Genomic DNA, 21088 nt, shown 5'->3' on the forward strand with positions numbered 1-21088 from the left:
GTGTTTGAACCCGCAGGAGCCAAAAAGCTTTGACTTTTGACTCAGCCAAAAATAAAATAGACATAGGCACATATAAGACCACCAGTATGGGCAAATTAAATGTAAATAAAAAATGGTAGTGACCCTTAGTTTGAAGAGGGTGGTTAATAACTGCACCCTCTCTAGGAGACATGGGCTATTGAAGCTACATGAGAATTGAAGACAGCATTGTCTGTAACAGAGGAGGCAGAAAGAGCTGCTAGGAGTTCCCCGTGTGTGACTGGTGAAGAAGAGGACATCATCGAACGCTGGTGATCTGAGTCTGCAGGGAAAGGGGAAAAAGTGAGTGAATTTAAAATCATAATTGAATATTTAGTACTTTATCCTGGTTTACGTAACCTAGGTAAAAGTAAGCTATTGTACTTGTGTTTCTCAATCATGACCCTAACACTTTTATTTGAGACACAATTTAGGTGAATTAACCTTGATTGGGAAAACATAGAACATACTCAGTGTTGGAGATTCCTGGACCAGGACTGAGAAACACTCTCATCTGTGACACTGGGCTGTCATTTTCCAGGTGCAAGTGGCCAGGATGACTCCGGCCCAGATTCCCATCCTGGACCTTTGTCTGTGATGTGGATCCAAACTCCATGATGTCTCATTATGGAGAGAAGAGGCGTTGGTCGAGTTGTATGTAGGAGACAAGGTGGAGGTCACCCACCTAAAGGCATTAGACCAAACGGCATTGGAAAATTGGACTCATCAAACTAAACTAGACAGAGCAGCATTGCCCATTCAAGGATTTTAGAGACAAATGGATTTTGAATGCAGCTTGGAAAAACCAAAATCAATATTTATACATTTGATACGATCACTGTTGTATATGGGGAAGGTTATCTCTGTCATACTAGAATGGTCCCCTAGGGGGCAATACCTGCTTTAAAACGGGTTGTGTAGAGCTAGCTGAAGAAGCGTCAGTCAGCCTGTTATGCTCTGTATTGCTCATGCCGTGTGAACTGAAGTAAAGCATTATAAACGCTACCTCGCTGTCCGTCTTCCTTGATGAGTACGCAGGATACTACATTTGGCGACGAGGATGCTGGGGAGCTCGGAAGAGAACAAAGAGAAAGAACAATAAGAACCTGGAGAGTACGAGTACGCTGAAACTCGGCGGATGTCGGATGACGAGGAAGCTAACGCTAACCAAGGCGTCGAGATGGCTATGGCAATGGTAGGAACACTTACTGCTTTTGACAGTCAGTCCCAAACATGGGAGGAATATGTCGAAGTGTTGGGACATTTTTTCGTTGCCAATGGAATCAGGAATGAGGAAAAAAAGAGGGCAATATTGTTAAGTTCTGTGGGTAGTCGGACATATAGTTTAATGAGAAACTTATTGAGCCCGAACAAGCCTGGTGAAAAGTCCTATGAGGATTTGACTGACCTGCTGCAGTCACATTATAACCCGAAGCCCAGTGAAATAGTCCAAAGATTTAAGTTTAATTCAAGGACTAGAACCGCGAATGAAACTGTGACGGAGTATGTGGCAGTGCTGCGAGAGCTCGCTCAACATTGCAACTACGGCGATAAATTGAAGGAGATGCTCCGCGACCGGCTGGTGTGTGGCATAGCGGATGATCGCATGCAGAGGAGATTGTTGGCGGAGCCGGAGCTCACATTTGAAAAAGCCTTGAAAGTTGCGTTGGCCGTGGAGACAGCCAATAGGGATGTGCGTGATCTGCAACTAAAAACACTGGAGGGTACCGTGAGTACAGCTGCACCACACATGTTAGTGCATAATGTGGAGTCAAACCAGAGAGGGCTAGGAAAGGCAACACCGTTGACATGTTACAGGTGTGGGGGTGAACATATTGCAAGAGACTGTCGTTTTGTCAATGAAAAGTGCCATGGCTGTGGTAAAAAGGGACATTTGAAGAGAATGTGCAAATCCTTGCCTTTTGCTGACCAGCGTTTTAAGGGGGGAGGAAAAAACAAGCAGTCTGTAGGAAGTTCCAGAAACGATAAAAAGCAGTGGGCGCATCACATACGGGAATTCCCGGAGAATGTCACTAGTGATGAAGATGTATTTACGCTGTACAATATAACAGAGCCCAAGATAACGAAAGTAGACCCCATTACTGCACAGCTTAACATCAATAAGAATATTGTGGAATTCGAAGTGGATACTGGCTGTAGTGTGACGATTTTGTCAAGGGCTGAATATGCCAAGTTATGGACCGCAGGGGGTGCACGAGAGTTGCAGGACTGCTTAATGACTTTGAAAACCTATACGGGCGAAAAAGTACCAACACTAGGAGCAGCAGAGGTTACAGTAGAGTACAACGGCCACGTCAAACAGTTGCCAGTAGTGGTCGTAGCGGGGCCAGGACCAAATCTGTTAGGCCGGGCATGGATAAAAGAGCTGGGAATGAACTGTGTTCGTATCAATAAGATGGAGCAGCAAGCATTGACATTGCAGTATGTGCTAAGGCAGCATGAAGAGGTTTTCAAGGAGGAACTGGGCACTTGGAGAGGCCCACCAGCGAAAATTTATGTTAAAGAAGGCGTGGCTCCAAAGTTTTATAAACCCAGGCCAGTGCCCTATGCGATGAGGAAGAAGGTGGAAATGGAGTTAGAGAGACTCATGAACCAGGGAATTATTGAGCCAGTGAAATTCTCAGAGTGGGCCGCACCAATTGTGCCGGTGTTAAAAGCTGATAATTCTGTGCGCATCTGCGGAGACTACAAACTTACTGTAAACCAGGTGTCGAAGCTCGAGCAGTATCCCATACCGAGACTGGAGGACTTGTTTGAGAAGTTGTCAAGCGGCGAAAAGTTCAGTAAACTGGACCTGAGCCATGCGTATCAGCAGGTAATACTTGATGAGGCCTCCAAGCCATATGTCACTATTAATACGCATCAGGGTCTCTTCCAGGTGAATCGTCTACCATTTGGGGTTTCCTCCAGTCCAGCCATATTCCAACGATTAATGGAGGGTCTGGTGGGCGGTATCCCGAATGTGGTTGTCTATTTGGATGACATTCTGCTGACAGGCCAGAGTGACCAAGGTCATCTTACAACGCTGAACCAGGTATTAACGCGGCTGCAGGAAGCCGGTCTTCGCCTAAAGCGTAACAAATGTGTGTTTCTGGAGCAGGAAGCAGAGTTCCTGGGCCATAAGGTGGATGCATCTGGACTTCATCCGTTGCCACATAAGGTCCGGGCCATACAAGAAGCACCAGCACCGACCAATGTCACCGAACTGAGAGCGTATCTGGGTCTTCTGAACTATTATAACAGGTTCTTGCCACACTTGTCAACTTTGTTGGCACCTTTACATGAACTGTTAAGGAAGGACACAGACTGGAAATGGGAGGCGGAGCAAAAGAGAGCTTTTGAGGAGTCTAAGCGACTCATGCAGTCATCGGATGTGTTAGTGCATTATGACAGCCAAAAAGATCTGATCCTGTCCTGCGATGCTTCTTCTTATGGAGTAGGAGTGGTGTTGTCGCATCGCATGCCAAATGGACAGGAGAGACCGATCAGCTTCATGTCGAGGACACTAACGTCTGCTGAATCGAATTACTCCCAACTGGACAAAGAAGGTCTGGCGGTGATATTTGGCATTCAGCGTTTTCATAAATATTTATATGGAAGAAGGTTTGTCATTTGCACTGATCATAAACCATTACTGTCTCTCTTCAATGAGTTGAAAGCTGTGCCTCAAATGGCTTCCCCCCGTATACAGCGGTGGGCAGTAACCTTGAGAGCGTATGAGTACGAGTTGGTTTACAAGCCGGGGAAACATCATAGCAATGCTGATGCGTTGAGTCGACTCCCTCTACCCCACCAGGCTGTCAAAGGAGGACAGGAGGAACGAGTTCTAATGATGGAGAATGTGACCCTCGTTTCGGCAGCTGCAATGAACCGATGGACCAGCCGAGATCCTGTGTTGTCCAGAGTGGCGCAGTTCGTCCAACTAGGTTGGCCGCCCCAAGACCGGGACCCAGCTTTCCAACCATATGCTGTTAGGAAAACAGAGTTAAGTGTACAAGATGGGTGTGTATTGTGGGGCTCACGGGTAGTGGTGCCGCCACCAGGACGGGTCGCCTTGATACAGCAACTACATCATGGTCACATCGGCATCACTAGAATGAAGGCCTTAGCGCGAAGCTATTTCTGGTGGCCAAAGTTAGATGCCGACATCGAAGCGGTAGTGAAAAGATGTGTCGTATGCCAAGAACATCGTAATTCACCAGCTCCAGCACCACTTCATCCCTGGGAGTGGCCGAGCAAACCCTGGCAAAGGTTACACATTGACTATGCGGGACCGTTTATGGGACACCTGTTTTTGATCCTGATGGACGCTCACTCCAAATGGATGGATGTTTACCCTGTAACAACTTCAACGTCAGCCATTACGATTGAGTGTCTACGGAAGAGTTTTAGCAATCAAGGAATTCCAGAAACAATTGTGTCTGATAATGGCTCATGTTTTGTGAGTGCCGAATTCAGGGATTTCATGCAGAAAAATGGAATCGAACACATAACTTCTGCTCCTTATCATGCCTCTTCTAATGGTTGTGCTGAACGCGCAGTCCAGACCTTCAAGTCAATGATGAAGAAGGTGGGTGCCGGAAGCCTGACCACTAAAGTGTCCAGAGTGCTGTTTAGTTACCGCATTACACCACAGTCCACCACTGGGCTGTCGCCGGCTGAAATGTTACAGGGCAGGAAGTTGAGATCGACCTTAGACCTTATTCATCCGGACCGCCGTGGGAAGGTGGAACGGAAACAGAGCATGCAAAAGAAACATCATGACAAGCAAGGTGCAGGGAGAAGTTTCCAGGAAGGAGACGCCGTGATCACAAAGAATTTCAGTCATGGACCTAAGTGGATCCCTGGGTTCATTACCAAGATAACAGGTCCTGTCTCCTACAAGGTCATGCTAGGAGATGGTAACATTGTGCGCAGGCACGTCGACCAGATCTTGGCCAGTTCGGAGGATAAGGATTGGGTGGAACCAGTGGCCATGGAATCTAGGGAACCAGGACACCAGCCGTTGTCTGAATCGGCAGCTGCAGCTTTTGCAGCGTCAGAGAGTTACATTCTGGAGGGAAGCTACTTGGTTCCAGAAGCAGAGACTGAGGGTGGGGCAAGGGCCGTTTCAGAGCAGGCTACCCCATCAGTGCTGGACATTCAACCTCCAGGTACTCAAGTGCAGTCACAATCTGCGACTCCAGTGGTACGTCGGTCGTCGAGACCTGTATCAAAGCCACGTTATTTAAAGGACTATGAGTGCTAAAAAAAGAAAAAAAAAAGTTGTATCAGGATGAATGCAAGAGCTTGAGGGGGGAAGAATGTTGTATATGGGGAAGGTTATCTCTGTCATACTAGAATGGTCCCCTAGGGGGCAATACCTGCTTTAAAACGGGTTGTGTAGAGCTAGCTGAAGAAGCGTCAGTCAGCCTGTTATGCTCTGTATTGCTCATGCCGTGTGAACTGAAGTAAAGCATTATAAACGCTACCTCGCTGTCCGTCTTCCTTGATGAGTACGCAGGATACTACAATCACTCAAGTGTGATTAGACCATTGAGTGCGGCACATCATCAACTGTTCACATCATCAACTGTTCACATCATCAACTGTTCACATCATCAACTGTTCACATCATCAACTGGTACATGTTTTTTTTCCCCCCAAATTCCTTTTTTTCCAATTACATTTTTCTGGATTTTTTTTTTTTTTAATGGTTACATAACATTTTTTTTTTTCATTAAAAAGCTTGTCTAATTAATTAAAATCATGAAACGTATATAATTTAACAACAATTTATTAAAAGTTTAACAAAAATTACATGTTTAGGGCCCCATGAAATACGTTTTTTTTTTCAAACTCTGGTTTATTTTTTTACCAAATTCTGTGTTTTTAGTTTTAAGTTTTCTGGATTCCATTTTAATGTTTTAATTAAAATGTAATAATCAAACAGCTTGTCTAATAAATTGAATTCATAAAAACAACAATTTATTAATTTCTTATATTTAAATGATAATTCCGGTATTTATCACTTTGAGTCTATTTTCTAGTTTGTTTTGGATGAACTAGAGTGGTGGACACAGAAATTTTGACGATGGTTCCTGTCTCGACTTTTTGACTCTTTTAGAATCGCCTTTGACCGCTTCAGAGTGGCTGTCTACCGGCATGCACAAACATGTCCTTAAAACAACCCATAACGTTCGTTTACAAAACTGTGCATGTCACAGAGTGGTTAGTAGTGTTCGTTGATGATTACAAACAAATGTATCGGCGCAATGTATGATTTCAATCCGTGTTATTTGCTACTGTATAGTGGAACTATTTTTTCAGATACTTCACAACCGCGTATAATCTTCCGCTCGATATTTGAGTCTGAAGCGTTAGCACACTCCTGACCACTTGATGGCGACAACCACTTTGCCGTACAAGGACGCTGTACGGAACTCAGTGTCTAGCGCATAGACAGTAAAAAAAGGTCTCGCGGGACAGTCACAGTCGAGTTCAACTTCAAACCCAAGGCTTCAGCATTGCACTGGTCACTGAGCCATCGAATATGGTAAGAATTTGTGCGGCTAGCCTTCTGAGAGACGGAGAACCGAGCGAAAAGACTACAACCAAATGTTAACAGCCCCCTTTTCCGTTTCCGGTAGCGCAGTAATATCAACGAGCAATGAGTCCTCCAACAGAAATCAATGGGATTTTACAAAATGCCAAATAAAACATGACAGAAACTGTATTTCGCTACACTACTTGTTTTGGAACATCAACGAACACCACTAACCACTCGGTGAGTTGCACAGTTTACAAGATTATCAAAACAGATAACATGGCAACTGTAGATGCAGGAGAACTTGAACCCCCTCCTCTTTCACTGAAGTCGCCGGTATGGAAATATTTTGGATTTCAAGTAAGTTATGTTGACAACGTTCGTGTTGTCGACAAAAAAGCCACAGTTTGCAAGCTCTGCTATGTGCGTGTACCAGTGTTTCCTCTAGGATTTTTTCCAGCTGTGGTGGCAGGCCCATTTCCCCAGGGGGAGGGGGCGTCGCCCATGCGTGATATTCCCATGGGCCACGCCCCCTTGCCCCAGGTGTTTAAACCTCCCATAAGTATTATAATTAGGGCTGGGTATCGATTCAGATGTTCCTATTCGATTTCAGTTCGCAAGCTCTCAATTCGATTCAATTTCGATTCTCGATTCGACTCAATGAATATAGATTTAACACAAAACCTATATTTATAAAAAAGAACAGTGAACATAAGTTTACGAGAGGTTAATTAATAAAAAGAAATTAAGAGCCAGTATATTAAAGTCTTATTATTTTAGGTACACTTGGGTACATTAAAACAGAACCCAACCATATATATCAAATGCATACAATGCATAGACAGGATTTTGATGCAAGATGAAAAATCGATTATTGAAAAAATCAGAACAGTCTCATGCCTTGATCAAACAGGATCAGGTTATTTTATGTTTAAGATAAAACAAACATAAAATCTCACTGCATTAGAGTAAGTCAAGTCAAGTCAAGAATATTTGTATAGCGCTTTTCACAATACAGATTGTATCAAAGCAGCTTCACAGTATTAAAATAAAATAATAATAAAACGTCCATGTTTGGTAATGCTAATCAATAGTAATATTGATTGATTCATTAAATTGAATATCCCCAATTTGAATTGAGTAACATGGAGGCTGCAAGCCTATGAAGTGTAGGAAAACTAATACTGGCTTTTGGGTGATATATGAATAAATATGGGGGGAAAAAATCGATTCATAGCCTTTGAGAATCGATATTGAATTGACCACATTTAAAAAAACGATTAATCGAAAAATAGTTTTTCTAGTTATAATATGAAAGGTTCCAATTTATAGCGGCAAAGCGATTATGCGCATCCCGTGCGCCGAATGATGCACTTGAAGCAACTCGAAGTCACAGCGTGCAGCGCTTCGCATTGAAAAGTTAAAAGCACAAAGCGAAGAGATATTTGATGCTTACTGTATTATATCTATGCAACAGTTTATTGAGCCTTTTCTTTTAACAGTTTTACATTTCAGTTACAGGGCGCATGAAGAACAATTTATAGTGCGCTCTACTCCAGTGCTGTAATCTAACAGAACTAACGCAATAAACTCCAGTAACAGTAATATAAAGTCATTTTATGCAAACCATAGACCTTTATCTACAAATAAAGTATAATAATGTGAACATTGATCTTGGAGAGTGTCATCGTGTTACTCGTAACCGAACGCGACGTGCTGTTTGAATTGTGAATGGAGAATGACTGAGGAGAGATGAGTTTTCATTAACTTGAACTTAACGACTTCAATATTCATTTTTACCTCACATTATGCTATCGAATGACTTTAGAAGTCTTGGAATATAGTGCACGAAAACTTTATGGTGCTTTACAATGTTTTTTATGCCTTTAGTGGGGCTTAACAATAACACAATAGTATGCACAATTATCGGAGCTCACTGAGAAGCTGCAGCCGTGGCGGGAGGATTTTTGGTGTGGCGGCCCACCACGGCTGAATGAATGTAGCGGAAACACTGGCATGTACCATATTCTTCCACTGGCAGCACGACTAACATGGCAGGGCATCTCGCAGGCACCACAAAAACAGATATTTGTGAAACCAACAACAACTGAAACACAAACTACTCTTCCATCTTCATTTGGAATTAAACTTTAACTCAACTCGTGCAAAAGCAATTACAAGCGCGTTAGGAGTATTCATAGCAGCAGACATGCAACCTTATTCGGTAGTGGAAAACTCCGGTAGAACCACGCAACGAAATCCCGAGTAGAAGGCATCTCACAGCTACGGCGTTACCCTCCATGTACAATAATGTAAAGGAGAAAGTTATGGAAGGTCTGAGCGGTGCACATTTAGTGGCCTTGACTACAGATTGCTGGACCTCCAGAGCAACACAGAGCTTCATGACTGTCACAGCACATTACGTTAATGATGACTGGGAAATTCAAAATCCAGTCCTTCAATCTCGCCCCATATATGAAGCTCACACAAGTGAACATTTAGCAGAAGTGCTGAGGGAAGTGGTACTGGAAGTTGGACTGACAAAATGCAACCTTCCCTGTGACAACTGATAATGCAAAGAACATTGTCAATGCCTCACATGCAGCTGGATTGTCTCCACACACTGGATGTTTTGCCCTCACTGTGAATCTGGCCTCCCAGTAAACCAGATGTCCCGTCTTTTGGGCAGAGTCAGGAGGGTGGTCAGAAGCAGCCGTCTTAAAGTCAAAACAAGACATGCTTCAGCTTCCTCCTCGCAAGCGGATTCAAGATGTCATTACAAGGAGGAACTCCAGCTATGACACGATCACACGCTATTTAGAGCAACGAGCTGCTGTCTATTCTGCACTTGCAGAAAAAGACATAAAAAAAGGCCAAAGACCTTATCACCCTCTTTGATCATGTGACTGTTCTGGAAGATGCATGTCAGGTACTGAAGCCTTGATGAGTTCTGAACAGCAGTCTACTGTGTCTATGGTCCTACAACACACCATCCTGACATCTATGAAACACAGTGACACAGATTCAACAATTGTAAAGGATGTTAAATCTGCTATAGAGGCAAACTTTGAAGAGAGGTATTCAGACCCAAGACTTCAACAGTTCCTGAATGAGAGCACTGTCTTGGATCCTAGGTTTAAGGCTTTACCCCGCCTGGATGACATATCTCCGTATGAGATCTTCAATTGTCTGGAGGAGAAAATGTTGCAAGAGCACCCCACAAAGGTATGTGATGCATTTAGGCTAATGTCATGAAACAACCATGTTATTCTGTAAAGGAGTTTTTTTGTTTTGTTTTTGAGACACGGCAGGCAAAAACATTGGGGTTCTTTTACTGGGGTGTATTCCAGAAAGCAAGGTTAACTTACCGTCAGATAAACCTTGAACTCTTGGTTGATTAACCCCAAACTTGCTTTCTCTGGGTATGTCGGTTCCAAAACACCTGTGAGGAGTTAGTTTAATCAACCTCCTATTGGTAACCTAGAGTTAATGCACGCGCACGCCGAGTACATAAAGACATTTTCAATGGATCGCCGATTTCAGGAGTCACCATGGAAACCAAGGGAGAAAAAAGCGAGCTGCATACTTCGGTGAAACTGAGTTGGAGGTTTTAATGCTTGCTTATGAAGATTATAAGCCCATTATAAGCTCCTTTCATTTAAATATTTGGTCTGTGTTTGTATTACAGACTTTTTCAGTCATGTTTAATTATTCTGTCTTTCTAGTTGCCTGCCAAAGAGCTGTATAAGGTCCACCTTCAAAAGCAAATCAGAAAAAGTGACATGGAGATGGACCTTCTACAGCTTCAAATGGAGGAGAAAAGGCTTAACCTAAAAAAGGCCAGACTTGAAATTTAATTGCTGGAGCACCAGCTTAAGGTGGGAAACAGTGTGTGAACATTAATCTGTCATTTGTTGTTGAATGACAGATTAATGTTGAAATCTAAAGCAATAAATACAAATGTATTTTGTTACAGGAAATAAAGAAACAATGAACAACACTTGACTGTTAACTGTTTTCTAATTAAAGTGATTTTGGCAAATCATGTCTCGTACCACCCTGCCATCTCTTTGTTGGGTTCACTGGGGGTTCCTCTTGGCCACCTTCATCAAGAGAAGGGGGGGCCCTCTCACCTCTCAGTGTGGCAATGTTGTGAAGAACAACACAAGCAGCTATGATGTCACATGACCTTTCTGGGCTGACCCTGAGCCCACGCAGGCACTGAAACCTTGCCTTCAGGATGCCTATGGTCATTTCCACCTTGATCCGTTTTCTGCTGTGGGCCAGGTTGAATTGTGCCTGTGGTCCAGGCTCAGGTTCAGGGTAGGGTGTCATCATATAGGGCAGACAAGGGTACCCTCTGTCCCCCAGCAAGTAACCATTGAAGTGTCCTATAAAGGTAGTTAAAGTGTATAATTGCATAAAAAAAAAAAAAATTGTGTAAGGCAAAACATACCCTGTTGAAATTTGTGGCACAATGATGACTCCCTAAACATTCTGGCATCATGTACAGACCCTGGCCATTTGGCTTCAACATTAGTGATGAGGTGGGTTGCATCACATATTACCTAGTTAGTGGGGACCAGTAATGAGGGTGATTTAATGGTTTAAACACCCAAACATTTAGCACCCAAAAAATCTATTGTCACCTGCACATTGATGCTATGGATTGACTTCCTATTAACATAGTCTCCTTCATTGACTGAAGGAGCTTTAATGGGAATGTGGGTTCCATCAATGCACCCAATCACATTTGGGAACCCTGAAATTGAAAGTTATATAATTAGAAACATTTAAAATCCTTGAGTTGCACTGGGGTCAGACAGATCAGACCACAACCTGAGAAAGTAGTTACTATGTCTGATTTCAAAGAAATTGATGGCAAAATTTTAGAAGAAACCGTACAGCACCTTAAAACATCAACCTGCGCCCTTGACGCTCTTCCCACATCTTTCTTCAAAAGTGTGTTAAACAGCTTAGAAGCAGATCTGCTAGAAGTGGTAAATGCCTCACTTCTCTCTGGAAGTTTTCCAAACTCCCTGAAAACTGCAGTTGTCAAACCCCTCCTGAAAAAGAGCAATCTGGATAAGACTATATTAAGCAATTATAAACCGATCTCAAATCTTCCTTTCATTGGCAAGATCATTGAAAAAGTTGTTTTCAATCAGCTGAACAAATTCTTAAGCTCAAACGGATACTTTGACAATTTTCAATCTGGTTTCCGATTGCATCACAGCACAGAGACAGCGCTCATAAAGATAATTAACGATATTCGCTTAAATACTGATACAGGCAAATTATCAGTGTTGGTACTACTCGACCTCAGTGCTGCTTTTGACACTGTCGATCACAACATACTTCTTGACAGGCTGGAAAACTGGGTGGGGCTTTCTGGGATAGTCCTAAAATGGTTCAGGTCATACTTAGAAGCGATAGGTTATTATGTGAGTATAGGAGACCATAAGTCTGAGTGGACATCCATGACATGCGGAGTTCCTCAAGGCTCAATTCTTGCGCCACTCCTATTCAACCTGTACATGCTTCCAATGAGCCAAATAATGAGAAAGAACCAAATTGCTTACCACAGCTATGCAGACAAAACGCAGATCTACTTAGCCCTATCGCCAAACGATTACAGCCCCATTGATTCCCTGTTCCAATGCATTGATGAAGTCAACAGTTGGATGTGCCAAAACTTTCTTCAGTTAAACAAAGACAAAACTTAAGTCATTGCGTTTGGAAACAAAGATGAAGTTCTCAAGGTGAACGCATACCTTCACTCTAGAGGTCAAACAACTAAAAATCAAGTCAGGAATCTTGGTGTGTCTCTAGAGTCAGACCTTAGCTTCAGTAGTCATGTCAAATCAATAACTAAATCGGCATACTATCATCTGAAAAATATTGCAAGAATTAGAGGCTTTGTTTCCAGTCAGGACTTAGAAAAACTTGTGCATGCTTTCATCACCAGCAGGGTGGATTACTGTAATGGACTCTTTACTGGCCTTCCCAAAAAGACCATAAGACAGTTGCAGCTCGTACAGAACGCTGCCGCCAGGATCCTGAGCAGAACCAGAAAATTTGAACACATCACACCAGTCCTCAGGTCTTTACACTGGCTCCCAGTCACATTTAGGATTGATTTTAAAGTATTATTAATGGTATATAAATCATTTAATGGCCTAGGTCCTCAATACATTGCAGATATGCTCACTGAATATAAACCCAACAGATCACTCAGATCATTAGGATCACATCAACTAGAAATACCAAGGGTTCACTCAAAGCAAGGAGAGTCCGCTTTTAGCTATTATGCCAGCCGCAGCTGGAACCAGCTTCCAGAAGAGATCAGGTGTGCTCCTACAGTAGCCACATTCAAATCCAGACTCAAAACACATCTGTTTAGCTTAGCATTCACTGAATGAGCTCTGTGCCACTGTTCGTCCGACTGTTTGCACTGTATTTTATTAAATTTTTTATTCTAAACTGTTTTAATTATTCTCATTTCTTTTGATTATTTTAATTTCTTCTATGTAAAGCAATTTGAATTACCATTGTGTATGAAATGTGCTATATAAATAAACTTGCCTTGCCTTGCCTTGCCTTGCCTAAAATGACTGTACACAGTATGGATAGATTAAGTAAATGGTCTGTCATAGAATATCATAGAACGGACAAACCCGCCATTCTATGGAATTCCTCTTTAATGACCCTCAGTGGTTTATGGTCAGGGAACTGCACAAAAGTGTGAAGGAACCGTTTGAGTGCAATGCATACTGTACGAACAGCCCTACACACAGTTGCCTTTCCCACATGCTCTGCATCGCCTACTGTATACAAAAAACTCCCCGTCGCAAAAAAGCGAAGGGCAATGCACAAAATGTGCTCTGTGTTCAGCGCTAATCCGCGATGTGTCACGTTTGCTATGTATGGTTTCAAAATCTTCGTTAAATAAATTAACGATTCTTTTGAAAAACGGTAACACTCCCACAAATATTCATTTGGATACGAAAACACATCGATATGTGGTCATATCACCCTCTCACGGCGGAAAAGATTTCGTATTATCTGTGCTTCCACATCCACTGGATCGTCTTCAAAAGGGCACGCCATGCTCCGTCACCTCTCTGAAACAAACTAACCCTGGAACATAACCTGCTCCGGAGCAGTTCAGAGAGTGAGTTGCTATGACTACTAACATACCCTGAAAGTTACCTCCGTTTTTGGAACCGAAAGTTGATGTTATCCGCTTAATTACTCTTAAACATACCCGGGTATGTCACATAACCTGCTTTCTGGAATACACCCCGGGTCAATTTTGAGATTTTTGGATATTTGTCTTCAAGGCGTCTTCTTTCAGACACACACATTTAGGTCTTTATTTTACTACACTTTGTCTATTTGCGTCTGTAGATTTCTCATAAATTCAACAAAAGTTGGCGTTCTTTTGTTGTCATTTTCAGGGGATAAAAGGTAGTTATCTGTGTGGTATATGTTTAACTGTTCGGAAATAGTTTAAGACACTTAATTGTTCTATGGACAATGGCTGTTTTATTGGTTTTGTTTGTTTTGTTGTGAATTTAATTGACTGAAGAAGATATAAGTTATTGTTACATTATGTTGTTAATAAATGTTTTAGATTTTGTTTAAAAATCTAGTTGTGGTACATTCATTGTGAACAAAGGTCAGATATTATATTGCATAAAAGTCTAGTCTAAAAATGGAATAGCAACCTGTGCTTTAAAAAAATAATTAAAGAAAATCGAGAATCGATTCGAACATTGAATCTAAATCAAGGATTTGGAGAATCGTGACACCCCTATTAACAAGTTTGCAAATGTCACAATTAATTTTTTTTTAATGAAATAAAAACAATACTTCAGTTATATTGTGGCTGCGGTCACCATGGAAATAATAATACATAAAAATGTGAGGTGATCACCCCTACTGGTGCCCCTTCAAAAATACTAAGTGCATGACGCCCCTGTCTCCAATCTTTTTAGCTATTTTATGGCTATAATGAGAAGCGTTGGGTCATGTTTAAAGGGTAACTAAACACTAAACCAACTTTTTTTAGTTAATGATCTGTAAGAATGGAGCTTCATAAATGCTGTTCATTGATTCGAGTACTTTTTTTAACATTTGAGTATAAAGTGTTTTATTTTTTAAATATATGGTGTAAAAACGTCTGAGTGCTGCCCTCTTCAGGTTAAACGGAATCTCCTGAAGTAGGGGTACTCTCTGACGTAGGGTACTCTGTGACGCTCCTCTGCCACGCCCCTGGCAGCCCCTGGTATAAAAGCATCTGGTTCCGTCAAAACCACTAGCGAGTCAGGAGCTGGAAATTGGAATTACGAGTATTGAAAACGATCAGGATAGCGTATTTTAGCATCTAGTTAGCATAGCATTTATATAGTTATTTAGATTATTTCGTGTAGCCTAGGTAGTTATTTAGCATAGTTGTTAGTGTTGTTAGAAGCATAGTTAGTTAGTAGCATAGTATTGCATCAGTTAGAATAGTGTAGATTTTTAGCATTAGTTTTGTCTGTGTTTAGTACAGTGGTTAGGCTGGTATAGGTGTAGTGTTGCCGGTAGCAACAGCACTGCTGGACTGCATAACTTTCCCCAAGACTTGGAAATTAGCGCCAGTGTTTACATGCACTTGTGTGCCAAACGCTGCTCTTCCTGCATGGACTCCACAACCGCCGGCGCGTATTGCTGGATATTTTTTTTCACATAGCGGCAAAATATGCTTAACGGAGGTCAATAGTAATAATAATCCACTCAGATACTGGCCCCATTCTCTCTTGCGCGGCTGCTTCGCTAGCATCGTCGGATGCCGATCGCGATGCGGGAGTTAATGCGATGCGACACCGCAGTTTGAGCTCGCGGCTCGAATTGATATGGTTTTAGCTCTGTGACCACAGACAATTCGTCCACTTCAGGGGAAGGTGGGGGAGAAAAGTCCTCGACTTCAAATGACCGCTCTGTTGCAAAGCTACTTTCGTCACTCCAGTCACTCTCTATCTTAGCGAGTCTGACAGCAGCTGTCAATCACTGCGTCACTGCGGGTCTGTCAATCACGCGCTCAGCCCCGCCCTCGGTTCGTCCGTTGGGGTCTGCCCACTTTTCCAGCATTTTTCAAATATTGCCAGTGGGTGGAGTCAGGCTCTGACCAGGGGTTTAGTTACCCTTTAAAGGTGTTCTAAGCGATCTCGCGCGTTTTTTAGGCCAAAACATTTATTTTTTTCACATACCGCAAACATCTCCTCACTATCCGCTAGCTGCCTGTCCCCTGAACACACTGTAAAAAAAACGCGGTCTCTGCAGAGAGCCCAAGCTCCACAAACAGCAGCAAAAACAAACTGAGCAATAAACAGGGCGACCCACAGCACGAAACATAAACTGTTCCAGCCAATAACCGACAAGAATGATGTGGGGTGGGGTTTGGGGGGTTATTGCGTGGATGAGGAGGAGGGAGGGTCTAGCTAGCCTCCGTTTTGTTTGATAATAATTCAAACATCAACAAGAGGTTACGCCAACTGAGATCGCTTAGACCACCTTTAAGTAAGTGGCAGATGTTTTAACATCACTTACTGCACCTTTAATGAATTTTCAATTTAGATCAATTCTCACTTTTTATAATAATCTAACTGTAACTCTAACCTTAACCCTAAGTGTAAAATTTTCCCCCCACAGACTGTTGAGAGCCAGATCCTCGAGGCAGAGTTGGACGTAATTGAAGTGTCAGAAGATGACGATACTCCTCCTTCTGGACTGTGAATTAGAAGATTACACTGTACCAAGTCACTTTGACCCAGGCAATATTAATGCCCTGGAACAGCAACTTCCAATAAAAATTAAAAGACACTTTAACAAACTGTTGAAGTCATTACAAGATCCATGGATCCAATTCAGGACATGAAATCCCTGGACAGTGAAATAACTAACAATGATTGAGGCTTAGCATTGGTTAAGTTTGTGTCATGATAATAGACTTTGATTTCCATTTTGATTCTGTTTTGTTTTCTTAAGTTCCAGTTTTCCTGCTCTGTTTATGGTTTCCTTTGTTTCTGATTGTGTTCCCGATTGTTCCTTTTGTCACATATTATCTGCACCTGTCTGTCATTATGTTAGCCTTGTATGTATAGTCTAATCCCTGTTATATTCAGTTCTTGTTCATGGTAGATGTGGTTGTTTCCTATTTCTAAGTATTCTCCTGCATACTCCCTTCGTGGATGAATTAAAGACGGTTTATTTGAATCTCTTTTGTTGTGCGTTTCTTTGCATTCACCCCATTTACAGTACAGTTTTTTTATGGGGTTTTAGAATGGGTATTTTCAATTTGAGTAACATTGCATAAATTATGAAAAACTTAAATTAAACACGCCCATACCGGAAACACGAATTATGAAAACGCATTAGCTGTTCTTTGATTGTTTTGCAAAAATATTAAAAGCATCAGGAATGTTGAAAACAGTGCCATCTTGTGGCAGGTTAAATTTATAGCAGTCATAAACCCAACTGTGTACAGCTCAGTATTTATTTTACTGTATATGGTACAGCTCTGTTGTTTTATCAATTAAACACAAATAAAAGCCTGACAATGCTAAATGTTCAGTTTACTGATAATATAATAAATAATTAAAGTGTTGCAATAAATTCAGTGTAATAATAATAAAAGTTAATTGTGGCCTTATTTTATGGTTTATATACTGCTTGTATGGCAAAATATGTGATTATGAATATATGATCATATATATATATATTATATTATTATATTAAATGATCATATATTCTGCCATATAATACAGTATTCCAATCGGATACACAAATAATTGTATTTGGACTGACAGTGTGAGCGTAGCCTAACACTAGGATTAGGTGAATGGCAACACATGTCAATTAATTTTGATAATTAAAAAAAAAGACCTCTCCACCAACTCTTCCCACTCCATTTCATTTTAATGAATATGTTAGTAAACATTAAGAAAAAAAGTTTCTAATAAAAAATGTATCTGTCTAGGCAGTTACATTGTGGCATTAGTACAGTACGTATTTAGCTAGCGTTAGCTAGCTAGCACAAGTTAAAACATTGACCAAACAAGTAATTTGATGTTCTTGTCTACCCCAGCTTACAATTTTATAAGAACGTTTCCATTATGTTATAAAAAACAATGGTCAAAATGTCCAGTTTTAAGACGTTGTACTAACGTTCTTGCTTGGTTATTAGAACATTATTCAAAACTGTTACATCTGTCAGCTGCGGGTACCATTATGCACCAGCAGATGGCAGCCTCGTCCCTTATGAAAAGATTGTGAAATAAAGTCATTATTTATTTATTTTTGGCGCACAAAACGTATTCTCGTCGCTTCATAAAATTAAGGTGGAAACACTGTAGCTATGTGAACTATTTGATCGATTTTTGGACAGCTGCAGATTTGTCTTGAACTCTGTCATGTAAACTAGCATGTAGTTATAAACCTTAACTGTGCGTTCACACCACCTCGAGCATCAAAGTGGGCGGAAGTCATTCATTTTCAATGTGAGCTGACGGCGAGCTCCGGCGGCAACCAATCGGAATGTAGAAGTCCTCGCGTACAGGGCGTCTTTTTATAGATGTCACTCTACCTGTGTGTTTCTGGATGCAGTCGTTACCTGGGATCGTGGGATCGTCACGAACGCTGCATTGCATGTCTAGGCATTGAACATGCTGAGGCAGCGTTCGTGGATGAGTCATGTACCCATTGTGGGAAGATGACAATCACGGATGGTTGACCATGACCATGACCGGCTTCGGTCAAGCCTCTCATTCGGTCGAGACTCAGCTGCTGCCTCCACACCACCGCCTGCGGCCCCTCAGTCTGCTCGTCGCCGGGGGCATCCTTCTGTGTCTGCCCCTGCTCCCGTGCCGCAGCAGCAGCCTCCAGCTAAGCGGTGCCGAGGAGCCAGTCGCAGGCAGACTGACCTGGATTGGACTGCCCTCCAGGAGATGGTGTCCGCACCACTCCCTCCCCCGGAAGAGGGCCGGGTGGAAAATCCTTTGTTCCCTTTTATTCCGCCCAAATTTTTTATAAAAGAGCAGTTTCTTCCATCTCTGGGTCCGAAGAGGGCCTGGAAAGCAGTGAGAGGAGATAATCCTCACCACTCTCACCCGCCTCTTCTATCGCCAGCGGGCAGTAGCGTACAGTTCGAGAACGCATCCAAGCCACCTCCTGCGCCTCCTGCCCCGTGGAACCTGATAAGTGTTGCACAGCACAATTACTTAAAACCGCCTCACAGAGAGAGCCTCCCGATCCGCGTCCCTGTGTTCCACCTCGCTGCCCCACCCCGGGTATGCCTACGGTCCCCCAGTCCGTCTTGCTGGCTCATTCGGACCATCAGACCAAGCATCTGAAGTCGCTTCGTGCCATGTATGTCCCTGGTGTGCTCAATCGTGTGGCCGAAGAGCTATCATGAGCTGTGCTCCCGGGAGAATGGCGACTCCACCCCCAAGTGGTTCAGCTGATCTGGAGAGAGTTTGGGGAGGCTCAGGTAGACCCGTTTGCCTCCTCAGAGACCTCCCACTGCCAGCTGTTTTACTCCCTGACCGAGGGAACACTCGGCACGGACGCACTGGCACACAGCTGGCCCCGGGGCCTCCGCAAATATGCGTTTCCCCCAGTGAGCCTACTTGCACAGACCCTGTGCAAAGTCACGGAGGACGAGGAGCAGGTCCTTGGCCCATCCGGACCTGGTTCCCAGAACTCATGCTCCTCGTGACAGTCCCTCCCTGGCCCATTCCTCTGAGGAAGGACCTTCTGACTCAGAGACGGGGCACCCTATGGCACCCGCGTCCAGACCTCTGGAGACTCAATGTGTGGTCCCTGGATGGAGGTTCTAGGTGATTTACCCCCAGAGGTACTTAACACCATCACTTCAGCACAGGCGCCGTCTATGAGACGTGCGTACGCCTTGAAGTGGAACCTGTTCGGCGAGTGGTGTTCTTCTCGCCGAGAAGACCCCCGAAGATGTTTGATGTTCAAAGATGTTCACCCTCAAAGTACATGCTACCGCTATTTCAGCATATCACGACCACATCTTCTCCAGACCAGCTCTTTGTCTGTTACGGAGGCCAGCAAAAGGGAAAGGCTGTCTCCAAGCAGAGGATGGCCCACTAGATAGTGGATGCCATTGCCTTGGCTTACCAAGCACAAGGCGTGCCCTGTCTGCTCAGGTTGCATGCTCACTCCACGAGAGGTGTTGCATCCTCCTGGGCGCTGGCACGTGGCTCCTCGCTAACAGATATCTGTTGGGCTGCTAGGCTCTGTCGGCTTGCTGCACGCTAGAGATGCGCGGTTGACGGTTACAGCCGCGGATAAACCGCGGATCGGGCGGATGACGTGATGAAAAATGATATTTTAATTAGGGCTGTCAAAAGATTAAATCGCGATTAATCGCATCCAAAATAAAAGTTTGTGTTTACATAATATATGTGTGTGTACTGTGTATAATTATTTATATATATAAAAACACACACAATCATGTATATATTTAAGAAAAAATGGTTATATTTATATATAAAATATTTATATATAATATAAATTATATAAATGTATATACAGTATATGTTTATGGTCGTTGTGCCAGGCACCCTACGGCAGAAACAGAAATGTACTCCGCTTTTTAACTGTATTAGGCCTGGATCACACCTAACGCGTTTTTTTCAGGTTTGAAAACGCGAGGTGCACAGCACTGCTAAAAAAATACCCAATCACACCTGAAATACCAGTTCGCTGCGGGTTTTATGTTGCTAAGCAACCACCGAGTCAGCTGTCAGTCTAATAGCGAGCACGCGCGCAAAAAAAAACTTTTTTGTGGTTTGTTGTCAAGTAAACTGTCACATTGTAAACTCGTAAAATCGTGGAGCTCCGGGTAACCCGAAACAGCCACCACAAGTTTCTCCTCCGTCATAGTCTGTGGACGTTGAAGCAACTGTAAACTTCCGTCACGACCACAATGGAAGACCCGCCTCTCCATTCATTCGATTGGACAGTGGAAAAAAACGCGATGACGTCGGGCGCTTTTTCCGCTCGGTTGATTTTTTTTCAACTTCAAAAACGCGAGGTGCAGCAGGCGGTAAAATGCGAGGCGCAGCAGGCGCATAATCAGCGCGCAGAACGCTCACTGCCATAGGAAAACAATAAAAAAAAGGCGACCCTCACTGCAAAAAACGTGTTAGGTGTGATCCGGGCCTTAGTCTGCATATGATTACCCCATTTAGTCACTCTACAGTTACAGTTTATCACCATAAAAATAGACTTAAGGCGGGCGTACACGGGGCGATTTTTGCTGTTTTTACGAGCTCGCAGATAATTTTTTCACTTGGGAATCGAGTGCAAATCGGTGATGCTCGCATGGTCTCGGCTCGCAGCGTGTGAGAGGAATTACGAGCCGAGCCGAGCACGTTACGAGGACCTCCCGACCTCCCGATCATTTTTAAACATGTTTAAAAAATTCGGGGAGTCGGCCTGATTTTCACCAGC

At 43.0% G+C, this 21088-nt stretch overlaps 1 protein-coding gene across 3 annotated transcripts; it reads left to right on the plus strand.

Annotated features, from left to right (window-relative positions):
- Positions 1-196: 196 nt before the first annotated feature.
- LOC306998199 (uncharacterized protein) lies at positions 197-16810 on the plus strand. Of its 3 annotated transcripts, none has more exons than XR_013797526.1 (3): positions 197-321; positions 10291-10443; positions 10542-11339. XR_013797526.1 is itself a non-coding variant. In XM_079612075.1 (3 exons), the coding sequence occupies exons 1-2, from the start codon at positions 9488-9490 to the stop codon at positions 10420-10422; spliced, it is 435 nt and encodes a 144-aa protein (XP_079468201.1). In that variant the 5' UTR covers positions 7379-9487; the 3' UTR covers positions 10423-10443; positions 10542-11339. The 3 variants fall into 3 exon arrangements, 2 of the variants coding, with proteins under 2 accessions (XP_079468201.1, XP_079468202.1); XM_079612075.1 differs by lacking the exon at positions 197-321 and adding an exon at positions 7379-9790; XM_079612076.1 differs by lacking the exons at positions 197-321; positions 10291-10443; positions 10542-11339 and adding exons at positions 7379-9790; positions 16262-16810.
- The last annotated feature ends 4278 nt before the right edge of the window (positions 16811-21088 follow it).

Source organism: Phoxinus phoxinus (assembly GCF_949152265.1).
Source record: "Phoxinus phoxinus genome assembly, chromosome: 5".
In the NCBI taxonomy this organism is placed as follows: Eukaryota; Metazoa; Chordata; class Actinopteri; order Cypriniformes; family Leuciscidae; genus Phoxinus; species Phoxinus phoxinus.

Coding starts and splice junctions, on each gene's coding strand:
- LOC306998199 (XM_079612075.1), top strand. CDS start 9,488: ATGTCAGGTACTGAAGCCTTGATGAGTTCTGAACAGCAGTCTACTGTG. Junction 9,791..10,290: donor TGCAAGAGCACCCCACAAAG/GTATGTGATGCA, acceptor CTGTCTTTCTAG/TTGCCTGCCAAAGAGCTGTA.